At 37.4% G+C, this 14,790-nt stretch overlaps 1 protein-coding gene across 6 annotated transcripts in view; it reads right to left on the bottom strand.

Annotated features, from left to right (window-relative positions):
• Positions 1 to 14,790, bottom strand: part of RMDN1 (regulator of microtubule dynamics 1) — a 37,520-nt gene that overhangs the window by 10,974 nt on the left and 11,756 nt on the right. For all 6 annotated transcript variants that reach the window (XR_005198971.1, XM_037736074.1, XM_017521802.2 and 3 more), the window contains exons 3-5: positions 8,082 to 8,169; positions 6,236 to 6,395; positions 3,300 to 3,389 (exon numbers count right to left, since the gene is read on the bottom strand). Coding sequence is in view for 5 of the 6 variants with exons in the window: in XM_037736074.1 (XP_037592002.1) it covers positions 3,300 to 3,389; positions 6,236 to 6,395; positions 8,082 to 8,169 (338 nt within the window). In the remaining variant the exon portion in view is untranslated. The remainder of the gene's footprint in view (positions 1 to 3,299; positions 3,390 to 6,235; positions 6,396 to 8,081; positions 8,170 to 14,790) is intronic.

Genomic DNA, 14,790 nt, shown 5'->3' with positions numbered 1-14,790 from the left:
GTGCATTTTAGTTTTCAGAAAAAAACTAATTTTAAAAAGTCTCTTCTTTTTTGGAAATCTTTTCACTCAATTTTTAGAAAGTCTTCTTTACGTAGATTTTGTTCAACTTCCTCATCTATACTTACCAAAGGAAAAGAAAAAAAAACAAACACTTGATAGAATACTAATAGAAGGCCGTGCACAGTGGCTCATGCCTGTAATCCCAGCATTTTGGGAGGCCGAGGCAGGCGGATCACCTGAGGTCGGGAGTTGGAGACCAGCCTGACCAACATGGAGAAACCCCATCTCTACTAAAAATACAAAATTAGCCAGGCATGGTGGCACATGCCTGTAATCCCAGCTACTCAGAAGGCTGAGGCAGGAGAATCGCTTGAACCCGGGAGGCAGAGGTTGCAGTGAGCCAAGATCGCGCCATTGCACTCCAGCCTGGGTAACAAGAGCAAAAATCCATCTCAAAAAAGAAAAAAAGAATATTAATAGAATAATTATGTACAATGTAAAATATATTGAAAGAATCTCCCTAATTTCTACTTACTATGTGAATTAGTGTAAAGCATAAACTAAGAATAAAGAAACTGTTCCTCCTTTTATCCATTATTTCATTGAAAACCACTAAAGAAATCTTATAGATTAATGTTGATCATATTCAAAGACTCTTTTTTAAAAAAATTAAGATTTCTAGTTTATGCTTTTCTATAAACCCACATTTTCGCTTTCAGTTTAGTGATGTGTGAGGTATACATTTTCAAAAGTTTACAATGGTTATAAGAGCATGGTCTCTGAAGCCAGACTGCCAGGATTGAAGTCACAGCTCAGTGACCTTGAATGGGTTGTAAAATCTATATTTTTGCCACAACTAAGTTTTCTCTCTTTTACAGAAAAGTCATACACTTACTCAACTCATATGGTTGTGGTAAAAATTAAACAAGTATTTTAACGTGTTTATATGCAATTTTAAGCAACCTTTCCCAGTTGGAGTTCCAGTAAAAATTAAGCCCTACAAAAAATTATATAAGTAACTATTTTTTCCATTTTCCTAAGAGTGATAACATATCATTTTAGATGCATAGGAAGGAATTTAATTAATCACAATGGATGCCTTGGGGCCTTAGGGTTTAATTTTCTTTTTTTTTTTTTGCCTTTGCCAAAATAAGGTTTTATTTTGAAAGTCATTTGAAAGACACAGAGGAAGGAAGGAGAAGCTAAGACCCAATGGATGTAGATTCCAAATTCAGATTCTTGCCAGCCCCACCAATGGTCTCTGTCAGGCCAAGAAGGTGTTTTCTTTGGTAATTCCTGTTTTTTAGTTTCCTGGAGAAGAGATCTTTTCCCATAAGCCATCTTCATCTTTTTTGTAGAGTAGGGCTTTATTTCCAGGAAACAGTGTCTTAGTTGGAGATGGGTATTTTTTTTTTAAAAAAAACAGGGTAGATCTAATATGTTCAACAAAGTGGGGCAGCTGGGCCAGAGGTTTAGTTTTCTTATGGGACGGGTTGAAAGGGGGTACTTTCCAGCAAACTCTTTTATAATCCTTCCTGTAGTTGGTCTTTCAAAAATAATCCAAAGATAGTAATTCCTTACCACTTTAGATATATAATGGAATTCAAAATAGAAGTAGTATAATCTTTTTAATACATAAATACTAAATACTGCCATTTAAAATATATTTAAACTGTGCATTTGAAAGCTTATATAAAACATTGTTTTTTTACAACCTATAGTGTTCACTGTTTTTTTTTTAAATGAAAAGTATACAGTTGTATATTTTCTACAGTTTTTCATTATTCACTTTGGAAGTTATGTCATATTATTTCTACATCCTGAGGCACAGAGAAATTAAACGATTTATCTTTATGCCACTGAGAAAATCACTGTATTACCCTGAATCTAAAATATCAAAAATGACACACCATTCGTTTATGTGCCACTAAGAAAGAAAGTATCACTGCCAATTACAATGTAAGGTTCCAGTGATTATATTTTGTAATCTGATTTCAAGAATTTTAAGCTGTAGAACAGGCAAATCGTTACATTATAAAATGTCAGTTATTATGTATCTATTACTATCCATGCTTCAACAAGAAAAGCTAGGTCTCTTGACACCCAGGCATTCTTTTTCACTAGTTGTTATATTAACTAGGAATTGACAGTAAACCATAAAATTATGAAAAGCTATTTAAATAGCACATTCTGCAGTATCCCTATGCATGTTCCCATTATTTTTCTTCCTGTAATCTCTAAAGAAAAATATGCTGGGTTTTTTGTGGCAGTTTTTTTTTTTTTTTTGAGACAATGACGTTCATACATGTTAAGAAATAAACAGACTCCTATGGAATTCTTAGCACCTAACAGCTTACTATAATTAACTTTACAGGAAAATATTTTTAATAAAACATACATATGATACATACACAGCTATCAATCTTAAACAGAATTATTACTACAAGGAGCAGTGTGTCAATTGTGTTAAAGACTGTTATACTAGACCACGCTTCGCTTTCCATACTTAGAAACTTGTGTCACTGGTCCCCCCCACAGAAATTGAGCTTGTCCTTGTGACTTGTTTAAATTAACAGGATATTACCAAGTATGATGCAAGCAGAGGCTTGCTAGAAGTTTGCACATTGGATCTTTGCCTATGGAATGCTCATTCTTGGAAGCTAACTACCATGCTATAATGAAGTGAGCTAGACCACTGAGTGATAAAAAGCAAGTGAGGACAAACTCTCATAGGTGAGAGGCCATCTTGAACATTGTAGTCTCAGCTGCGGACTCAGGTGAATGAAGCTGTCTAAATGACCTCAGCTATACCAATGTAGAAGCACCACTGCACTCAGTTAATCCACAGAATTGTAATAAATAACAAACTGTTGGCCAGGCACAATGGCTCATGCCTATAATCCCGGCACTTTGGGAGGCCAAGGTGAGTGAATCACCTGAGGTCAGGAGTTTGAGACCAGCTTGGCCTAAAGGGCAAAACCCTGTCTCTACTAAAAATACAAAAATTAGCCGGGAGTGGTGGCGGGCGCCTATAATCCCAGCTACTCAGGAGGCTGAGGCAGGAGAATTGCTTAACCCTAGGAGGCAGAGGATGCAGGGAGCCGAGATTGTGCCATTGCACTTAGCCTGGGAGATAAGAGCAAAACTCCATCTCAGAAAAAAAAAAAGAACAAACTGTCATGGCTCTACTCCACTGTTATCACAGGTAGTTTGAAATATAACAATAGATAATAAAAATAAAAATCTATACAGAGAAATTTGACTTTTAAAATTCATGAACTTTAATAATTCATCAGTACCTCAAAATGCTCCTTGATAATGTACGCATTTGCAATTTTAACCTTGATGCCTTCATAATCTCCAACATCGCTAAGGCAGATTGCATACCACTGAAAAAAAAGTAAGAACAATAATATTCCTGATATTCCATTCAATACAAGGTAAAACTGTATAATATTTATTCAATAGTCATTCTTATCCAGCAAAAAGTTACTGAGCATAAAAACTGTATTAAATGTAATTTATAAATGTAATGGAATATATAATAAATATATATTATTTACATTTAATAATGGAATATATAAAGAAAAGTAGACATGGCCTTCTAGAAACTCAGGGATAGGGTTGGGCCCAATGGCTCACACCTGTAATCCTAGCGCTTTGGGAGGCTGAGGCAGGTGGATCACCTGAGGTCAGGAGTTCAAGAACCTGGCCAACATGGTGAAACCTCATCTCTACTAAAAATACAAAAATTAGCTGGGCATGGTGGCACGGGCCTGTAATCCCAGCTACTCAGGAGGCTGAGGCAGGAGAATCGCTTGAATCCAGGAGGTGGAGATTGCATTGAGCCGATATCATGCCACTGTATTCCAGCCTGAGTGACAGAGTGAGTATAAAAAAAAAACAAAACCCTCAGGGACAGGATGTGTTTATAGAGAACTATAACACGGTAGAAAGTGGTCAATTTTCTAAGAAAGTTACCAACACAGTGAGATAATGGTTCATGTTTACGGTCTGAGTATCAGCTTAGAAGAATATGTAATTGATTGCTGTTTTATGTTCTCATTTTCTTTTCTCGGAGTCCCATCTCCTCCCACATTGCATTGTTAGAGTAAGAACTGCCACAGTGTCAACTTTGACCTTGTCTCCACAGCCACTGTTGGACAGCTGACCCAAACTGAGACGACCCGAGTTTCTTCCCCAAGAAATGAATCTAAAATAGCCACGCTTCATAAACCCAGGTACTGTGGAAAGTTCCAAGATTTAGGCTAAGGAGAAAAAATAATGTCTACAATGAAAAAGATACTCAGGTAACAGCAGAGTGGAGAGATAATGAAGCCTTGAAGCAATCAAGCCAATTTTCTCCCAAGCCCCAACTGCACCCTGCCTTTGGGTTCCATGAAGTCCAACAATTTCTTATGATTCCACTCATATGAAATACCTAGAATATATAAAGCCATAGAGACAAGAGATTCATGTTTGCCAGAGTTTGAGCTAAGAGGGAGTGGAAAGTGACTGCTTAACAGAAACAGGGTATTCTCTTAGGGATGATGACAATATTTTGCAATTAGAGGTGTTGGTTATACAACACTGTAAATGTACTAAATGGTTAGCCACACTGTAATCCCAGCACTTTGGGAGGCCAAGGCGAGCAAATCTCAAGGTCAGAAGATCGAGACCAGCCTGGCCAACGTGGTGAAACCCCATCTCTACTAAAAATACAAAAATTAGCTGGGCGTGGTGGTGTGCACCTGTAATCCCAGCTACTCCAGAGGCTGTAGTAGGAGAAATAGCTTGAACACAAGAGGCAGAGGTTGCAGTGAGCAAAGATTGCACCACTGCACTCCAGCCTGGGTGTCAGAGAAAGACTGTCTCAAACAAACAAACAAAAAACCAAGAATATTTGTAGAGGTAATGAAGATCATTTTACAATGATTGAGAGGTCAACTAATAAAATATAATCCTAAATGTTACATTCTTAATAGCACTTTAAAATACATGCTGTAAAAACTAATAGAACTGCAAAAAGAAACAAACAAATCTACAATTATAATTGAGGATTTTACTACTCCTCTCTCAATAATTTATAGAACACGCAGACGAAAATCAGTAAGGATTTAGAAGACTCAAACAATACTATCAACCAACTTGACGTGAATGGCATAAGACAGTCCTAACAATAGCTGAATACACAATTACAAAGATGAACCATTTTCAGAGCCATAAAACAAGTCTCAGTAAACATTTAAAATAATGTGTACCTGTTTTATCCTTTATAAGTAGTATTTTTTTGGGGAGGGGGTACCAACTCCTAAAAGGAGCATTTGGAAATATACCGGTATAGAATTTGGTTGTCATATGACTTGGAGCTCTACTGGAGACGGATAAACATGATTAAAAAAAAAAAAAGTGCTAATCCTTGGCCAGGTAATCCCAACAATTTGGGAGGCCAAGGCAGGAGGACTGCTTGAGCTCCAGAGTTCAAGACCTGAGCACCAGAAACATAGCAAGACCTCATCTCTACTAAAAATCCAAAAAATTAGCTGAGGGTGGTGCCACATGCTGTAGTTCTAGCTACTCAGGAGGCTGAGGTGGAGGATCTCTTGAGCCCAAGAGATGGAGGCCACAGTGAGCTAAGATTGCAACACTGCACTCCAGCCTGTACAAAAAAAAAAAAAAAAAACTTTGTACAAAAAAAAAAAAAAAGAAATGTCCTAATCCAGAAGGCTAATGACCACCACCTCCTTGTCTCCTCATACAATTTACTGAAAAGCGTTCTGAACCAACAAGAAATCCTGAAAGCAGCAGAGTTACATGTGAAGTCATTCTAGGCCTCAGTGGCCCAGCTGCTATATTCCTACCTCTAAATAAAACAAATATAACATGAGGAAAATGAGAAAGTATTTGTGAAGCACTTATACTACTAAGAATGTAGATCTAGGTAATTCGTGAAATTGCTAAACTTCTGTTTAAAAATAAGCATTCACAAAAGTAATTTATCAAATACAAATGAAGTTAAACCAAAGGTTTAAGAAAACAGACTTTTCTTTGAAAAACTTATAAAAATAAATATATTTCCTACTTCTTTAAAATAGAGAAAGTATCCTTAAGATATAAGACTGAATTAAAAAGAAAACCTTAAGATAGAGAAATTGTTCTTCCTATGTAAATTAGGGATAATAGAAAAGTATAAAATAATGTAAAATAATGGTAATAGCCTAGTTAAGCAACTCACCTTATGAGCTGCAAAATTTGATTCATTTTTTTCTAGTGCTCTTTTTGCATACTCTAGGGCTTCATACACCAATAGCTTTTTCTCCTCTTCTGAAGTTCTGCTAAGCTGAGCTACATCACGTGATGCCCGTGCCAAACGCCACAGTAACTCTGCGTCTTCACTAATTTGAAATAAAATATAAAACCACCATTTTAGCTCATATTTAAAAATTGTTAAGGGTTACATTACTAATAAATCCATTATGGTCTTTCAGCTTAGGAAGCTAGCAACATGGCATCAAAAGCCATTATTAATAATCCTAAATTAATATTTTCTTTCATATAAAACTTGCTAAAATTTCCTATAAAAAATATCTAATATTCATAAGTATTAACTTACTTCTAGTACCTAAACTACTGACTTCCTTCAAAAATATCTTTGTATTCGAATTCTTTAAACACTTGCCCTATAAAACTCAACATACTAACCTGAGGCTTGGCCTTACTGGCACTGTGTTTCAAATAGCTCACTGAGTAGTTCATACAGTATCATAAAATACATAAATTTTATAGACAGGGTCATGCTGTAAAAATACAAAACTGCTGAATCCCTAGTCCCAAATACAGTTTCTGACACCCAATAGGTATATGACAAGTATTTGCTAATGAATGAATGGCTGAATATAATGTAATCTCAAAATAAATCCTATGTTTGAATACCCATGATGCATGGGTTATTTCAAGTACGAGCATTGGATGCTTTGAAGAACTGCCATTTCCATATAATTACATAAGAAATGGTTAATAAAGTATTAACCACCACAACTGACAGAAATAATTATAAAAATTAAATACCTTTTTATTAAATGTTTGCCTTTTAACAAAAAATGAAAATTTGAAGCTAAAGGTTAATTAAGATAGTTATTATTTAATGAATATGGAGTAGCTATCTCATAGTTTATTTTTCAAGTTATCACTGAAATGACAATAAAATGCCAAACCAGCCACCTTGAATTACTGAGGGGAGAATGGATAAGAAAAGATCAATCCTGTAGATATCTAGAAAGTGAAACTGATGAGTCCTGGGGTGAGAACTGTTTCGAAAATCTAAAAAAGGCAGATGAAAATGACTCAATAGTTTTAGTTTAGCAGATGAGGTAGATTAGTGATCTGGAAATGCTATTTGGCCATATGACTTACTTTCTAGGGTTGAGTCTTTCTCTCACTCCACACTCCTCCCAAAAATGAGTGCGCGCTCATATTCTACACTAAACATACAATCTAATACAAACAATAGAAAAACGGGTATTTTTGGTTTCTCTGAAAGACTATGCTTCTGAAGTGATATACAGTTACCATTCAATGGTGGCATACAATTACCCTAAATCTCAGTGAATTCATTTAATCTATACCAATAAAAAGTTGCTTTAAAAGGAATGAGAAATATACGAAGTGATACACAGTTACCATTCAATGGTGGCATACAATTATCCTAAATCTCAGTGAATTCATTTAATCTATACCAATAAAAAATTGCTTTAAAAGGAATGAGAAATATACAATATAGCTGGAAAGAGTAAACATATATTCAATAACTATCCTGTATGATCTAAAGCAAAATGGAAAAATAAAAAATAGAAATTTCAGCATTCTGCCAGACTAAGCAGAACCATCTTTTCTAAATCAGTGAGATACATGCAACATTTAATATAAGAAACAAATAGTATATTATAAACTCTAAGAAATATTTTGAAGTAAAAACTACAATAAACTATTTTTAAAACCTCAAGCACCAAGGGTCATTTTAATTGTTAAATAACAAAAATTTAGAGGAAACCACAAGCCAAGGCCTATCATACATTGCTTACCTTTCCTTGTACTGGGCTAGCAACTGATAAAGTTTTTCTGTTTCTCCACTTTCATACAGGTAGTCTGCTTGTTCAAGTATTTCTTCATCTCCAAAGATTATAAAGGAAAAAAGACACAATAAAATAGGTCTTCCCAAGTCAAGATGACAGTAATTTGAAGAAACATAAAAACTTTTATACATAAGCAAATGAAATCAGATACAGAAATGACCTATAATGAAAGAGCAGAAATAATGAAGAACCTGTATGAAAACAAAGTAGAAATAAGCATAAAGCTATCATAATAAATGATTTTTCAAAAAGGAACAGAAAAGAAATTTTTAAAAATACACAGAAACAAATTAAAAAATAAAAAGGAACCTTAAGTTAGGCACCTACTTATAATTAAGCATTTTACACATGAGCCTTCACAAGCACAAAAAAATACTATGAATGTATTAGCATACCTTTCTTCAAGGGGCTTTAAATGTTGTCTAATTTAAGGAGCTAATGAGGCTGGGCATTGTGGCTCACGCCTATAATCCCAGCCCTTTGGGAAGCCAAGGTGGGTGGATCAACTGAGGTCAGGAGTTCAAGACCAGCCTGGCCATCATGGTGAAACCCCATCTCTACTAAAAATATGAAAGTCAGCTGGGCGTGGTAGTGGGTGCTTGTAATCCCAGCTACTTGGGAGGTTGAGGCAGAAGAATTGCTGGAACCCAGGAGGCGGAGGTTGCTGTGAGTCGAGATCGCACCAATGCACTCCAGCCTAGGGGACAGAGCAAGACTGTCTCAAAATAATAATAATAATAATAGTATAATGGAAATGTTCTTACAGGAGTGTTTCAGTTCCTGATAACAAGTGAGTATCTGGTACCACCTTGTGGTAAATATAGATAAAACCATTTTAAAAGTCAGTCCTATAATCCCATCCAACTAAAATGTCAATGATATCTACGCCCTTAAACTTCAACTCATTTCCAAAATACTCCCACTTCAGAATGTAACTTTGTTCCAGTAAATAGAGGATGAAAAAGCTTCTAAATTGGCTTTGAATAAGCATAAAGCAGATTAAAAGAGAATTAAGCAGAAATTTTAAAGAGTGATTATTTGAAGACCCAATTCCTTAAAAAATATATATATAGCAAATGGAAGAGCGATATAAGACAAAGAAAAACCTGTAAGGGCCAGTTAAGTTATATTTTTATAGAAACATATGGATCATTTTCCAGGATAAAAAAAAAAATGTTTCTGTATTTTTCAGTTAATCTTTTTTTCAAGGGCTATGGCCTGCAGTCTCACAAATTATAAAATCATGCCCATCAACTAATTTTAAAGTGATTTTTTTTGCTTGTTTTAAGAAAATAAAGCTATAGCCGAGGTCCCTCAAAAACTGAAAATTGAACTATGATCTAGCAATCCCACTTCTGGATGTATATCCAAAGGAACTGCAATCAGTGTGTCGAAGAGATATTTGTACTGCCACGTTCACTGAGGCATTAGTCACAATAGCCATGCCTTAGGAAACAACATAAATGCCTATTAATGGATGAATGGATTTTTTAAAAAAGTAGCACACATATACAAATGGAGTATTATTTAGCTTTAAAAGAGAAGAAAATTCTATCATTCTGTCATTTGCAAGACTGTGGATTAACATTATATTAAGTGGAAGACATTATATTAAGTGAAATAAGCCAGGTCCAAAAAGGCAAATATAGGTTGAACATCTCTAATCTAATCTGAAATTCCAAAATTTGAAATGTTTCAAAATCCAAAACTTTGTGAGAGCCACAGGTGGAAAATTCCACACCTGACACTTACTTTCTGATGGTTCAGTGTACACAAACTTTGTTTCATGCACAAAGTTATTTAAAATATTGTATAAAATTACCTTCAGGTTATGCACATAATCTGAAACATAAATTCTGTGTTAGACTTGGGCCCCATTCCTAAGATATCTCATTAAGTATATGCAAAGATTCCAAAATCCAAAAAAATCCAAAATTGGAAACACTTCTAGTCCTAAGCATTTTGAACGATGGATACTCAACCTACACTATATGATCTCACTTATATGTGGAATCTAAAAAAGTCCAACCCACATAGGTAGAGAGTAGACAGGCAGTTACCAGAGGCTGCAGTTGAGTGGCAGGAGGGAATGGGGAAATGTTGGTCAAATGGTGCAAAGTTTCAGTTAGACAGGAGGAATAAAATTTAGAGATCTGCTGCACAGCATAACCATATTTAATCATAATTTACTGTGTATTTAGAAATTGCTAATGGAATAGACTGCAGAACTCCATAGCTTAGCTCACTTAAGAAGTGGACAAAGCGAATGCTAGAAATTGGCATAAAGGCTTGTTGAGGCCAGGCTCAGTGGCTCATGTCTGCAATCCCGGCATCTGGGGGACCGAGGTAGGCAGATCACTTTAGGCAAGGAATTTGAGGCTAGTCTGGCTAACATGGCGAAACCTGGCCTCTACCAAAAACACAAAAATTAGCCAGGCATAGTGACACATGCCTGTAGTCCCAGCTACTAGGGAGGCTGAGGCAGGAGGATTGCCTGAGTCCAGAAGGTCGAGACTACAATGAGCCTTGATCATGCCACTGCACTCCAGCATGGGTGACAGAGTGAGAGTCTATCTCAAAAAACAAAACAAAAGCTTGTTGAAGTGTGAAAGAAACCAGTGATCATTTGATCCCTCACCCTCCCCTACTGTCGCTATAAAGGCCTCATCAAGCTTGTGCAGGCCTTACAGAGGCCTAGGAACTTAAAATGTTATTTTTGGCTGGGCGCAGTGGCTCACACTTGTAATACCAGCACTTTGGGAGGCCAAGGTGGGCAAATCACGAGGTCAGGAGTTTGAGACCAGCCTGACCAACATGGTGAAACCTCGTCTCTACTAAAAATTCAGAAATTAGCCAGGTGTGGTGGCACATGTCTGTAATCCCAGCTACTCAGGAGGCTGAGGCAGGAGAATCGCTTGAACCAGGAGGTGGAGGTTGCAGTGGGCTGAGATCGCGCCACTGCCCTCCAGCCTGGGTGACAGAGTGAGACTCCGTCTCAAAAAAAAAAAAAAAAAAGTTATTTTTAGTTTAACAAATATCAGCTAGTTGTGATGGATCATGCCTGTAATTCCAGACTTTAGGGCAGGCAGATCACTTAAGGTCAGGAGTTCAACACCAGCCTGGCCAATATGGTAAAACCCTATCTCTTCTAAAAATACAAAACTCTGCTGGGCATCATGACACATGCCTATAATTCTAGGTACTAAGGAGGCTGAGGTGGGAGGTTCACTTGAACCCAGGAGGCAGAGGTTCCAGTGAGCTTAGATCGCACCTCCACACTCTAGCCTTAGTGACACAGCGAGACTGTCTCAAAATAAAAATAAATATGTAGTAACTTTTTATGTCCTTAAGACACTTTTTAAAAAGTAGAGTAGCCAAGATGGCTGACTAGGCACAGCCAGGAGACCTTCTCCCAAGAGAGACCACCATCAAGTAGACTGGCACATGCTGAACAGATATTCAGAAAGAAGATATTCAGAGTGGATACGGGGAGGATGCAGACCTTAAGTCTGAAAAAGGAGGAAACTGGGAACTCTGCATGGAGTTGCCAAGCACCAGGACTCACTCCTGGCACTTAGTGGCTCCTAGGGAAAGGGTGAGTGAAACAGGTGTGGAGTGGCCCACTCTTGTCACAGACCTTAAAGATCTAGCTGCAGGGGACCCCAAGACCCCTTCAAGACATTTGAATTGGCAGGGAGAACTACCTGGAGAGTTGCCAGAGACAGAATGCTAGTCTGTGGAGAGCAGAGGGTTTAGCATGGGAACAGCTGCAGTGGAGCAAAGCCATGGGTATCCATTCCCCAAGGCTCACCATACTCCTCTAGGTGGCCTTAGCATTTATTAGCAGCCAGACATGGAGAGGGCGGGGCTGTCTTTTGCATAGAGTGAGGCCTGTCTGATCTGAACATCCCTGTCTGCCATCCTCTCCCAGGGTCCCTGCCTGGCCACACCCATTTGCAGCACAGCCTCAGCTGTCCCGATGAAATGCTTGCTAGCAGCCCCCACCTTCCCATGGGAGCACTTTTGCAGATGTACCCCAACAGGTGCACACTCACTTATAGCCTCTGCCCACTGCCTCGCCAGCATGCACACATACAACTTGCAAACTTAGGAAATGCAGAGAACCCCTACAAAATAGTATACAAAACAACCATCCTCAAGACACATAGTCATGACATTCTCCAACGTCCACATGAAAGAAAAACTCATAAAGACAGCTAGAGAGAAGGAGCAGGTCACCTACAAAGGGAAGCCCATCAGGTTAACAGTGGACTTTTTAGCAGAAACCTTATAAGCCAGAAGAGACTAGGGAACTATATTCAACATCCTTGAAGAAAAAAAAAAAAAAAATCCAACCAAGAATTTCATATCTAGCTAAACTAAGTTTTATAAGCAAAGGAGAAATTAAATCCTTTTCAGACAAGTAAACGCTAAGGGAATTTCTTACCATCAGACCTGCCTTACAAGAGGTTCTTAAAGGAGTGTAAACATGGAAATGAAAAACCAGTACTTGCCACCACAAAAACACACTTAAGTTCATAGCCCAATGACACTGTAAAGCAACTATACAATCACGTGCACATAACAACTAGCTACCCACATGATGACAGGATTAAATTCTCACATATCAATATTGACCTTGAACATATACAGACTAAATGCCCCACTTAAATGACATATAGTGGCAAGTTATATAAAGACGCATAACCCAATTGCATGCTGTTTTTTCAAGAGTCCCATCTCACATGCAATGATGATGAATGTGCTCATCCCATAGGCTCAAAGAAAAGGAACGGTGAAACATCAAGCAAATGGAAAACAAAAAATAACAGGGGCTGCTATTTTTATTTCAGAGAAAACAGACATTAAATCATCAATGATAAAAAAGGGCAAAGAAAGACATTACACAATGATAAAGGGTTCAATTAAACAAGAAGACAACTATCCAAAATATATATGCAATTAGCATTGGGGCACACAGATTCATAAAACGAGTTCTTAGAGACCTACAAAGAGACTTGGATAACCACACCATAATATTGAGAGACTTCAACACTCCATTGACAGTATTACACAGATCATTAAGGCAGAAAACTAACAAAAATATTCAGGATCTTAACTGACACTTAACCAAATGGACATAAACAGACATCTACAAGATACTCTACCCAGGAACAACAGAATATACATTCTTCTCACCTGCACATGGGACATACTCTAAGACTGGCCACATGGTTGGCCATAAAGCAATTTTCAACAAAATAAAAAATTAAAAAAATGAAATCATACCAAGCACTCTCTTGGACCACAGCTCAATAAAAATAGAAATCAATACCAAGAAGATCTCTCAAAATTGTACGATTACATGGAAATTAAACAATTTGCTCCTGAATGACTTCTGGGTAAATAATGAAATTAAAGCAGAAATCAAAAACTTATTTGAATTAATGAAAAAGATTTACCATACCAGAATCTCTTGAGACACAGCTAAAGCAGTGCTAAGAGGAAAGTTTATGGCACTAAATGGCTATATCAAGAAGTTAGAAATATCTCAAATTGACAAGCTAAAATAATATCTAGAGGAAGCAGAGAAACAAGAGCAAACCAAATCCAAGGCTGGCAGAAGAAAATAACAAAATTAAGAGCTAAGCCAAACAAAATTGAGATGTAAAAGCCCATACAAAAAAACGAAACCAAAACCTAGTTCTTCAAAAGAATAAACAAAATTTATAGACTGCTAGCTGGATTAATCAAGAGACAAAATAGAGAAGATCCAGGTAAACAATCAGAAATGACAAAGGGAATATTAACACCAACCCCACACAAATACAAAAACCAGGCCGGATAGGGGCTCATGCCTGTAATCCCAGCACTTTGGGAGGCCAAGGCAGGCAGATGACCTGAGGTCGGGAGTTCGAGACCAGCCTGACCAACATGGAGAAACCCTGTCTCTACTAGAAATACAAAAAATTAGCCGGGTGTGGTGGTGCATGCCTGTAATCCCAGCCACTCAGGAGGCTGGGGCAGAAGAATCGCTTGAACCAGGAGGCAGAGACTGCAGTGAAACAAGATCATGCCATTGCATTCCAGCCTGGGCAAGAAGAGCAAAACTCCATCTCAGGAAAAAAAAAAAAAAGGAAAGAAAAAACCCTCAGAGACTGTTACAAACACCTCTATGCATACACACTAGAAAACATAGAAGAAATAGATAAATTCCTAGAAACATCCCAAGATTGAAGCAGGAAGAAATGGAAATCCTTGTAATAGTCCAATAACAAGTTCCAAAACTGAATCAGTAGTTAAAAAAAACCTACCAACCAGAAAAAGCCCTGGACTAGATGGAGTCATGGCCAAAGTCTACCTAATATACAAATAAGGGCTGGTACCAATTCCATGGAAATTATTCCAAAAAATTGAAAAGAAGGGTCTCCTGTCTACTCATTCTATGAGGCTAGGATCATTCTGATACCAAAACTTGTCAGAGACACAATGGAAAAGGAAAACTTCAGGTCATTAACTCAGGTGAGGGCAGATGGGCAGGCCACGGTGGCTCATGTCTGTAATCCCAGCACTTAGGAAGCCAAAGTGGACAGATTGCTTGAGCTCAGGAGTTCAAAACCAGCCTGGGCAACATGGAGAAACCCCAACTCTACAAAAA

This window comes from Cebus imitator, unplaced genomic scaffold (genome assembly GCF_001604975.1).
Source record: "Cebus imitator isolate Cc_AM_T3 unplaced genomic scaffold, Cebus_imitator-1.0 Scaffold22, whole genome shotgun sequence".
In the NCBI taxonomy this organism is placed as follows: Eukaryota; Metazoa; Chordata; class Mammalia; order Primates; family Cebidae; genus Cebus; species Cebus imitator.
The sequence above is the reverse complement of the archived record's forward strand: the minus strand, read 5'-3'. Positions and strand labels throughout refer to the sequence as shown.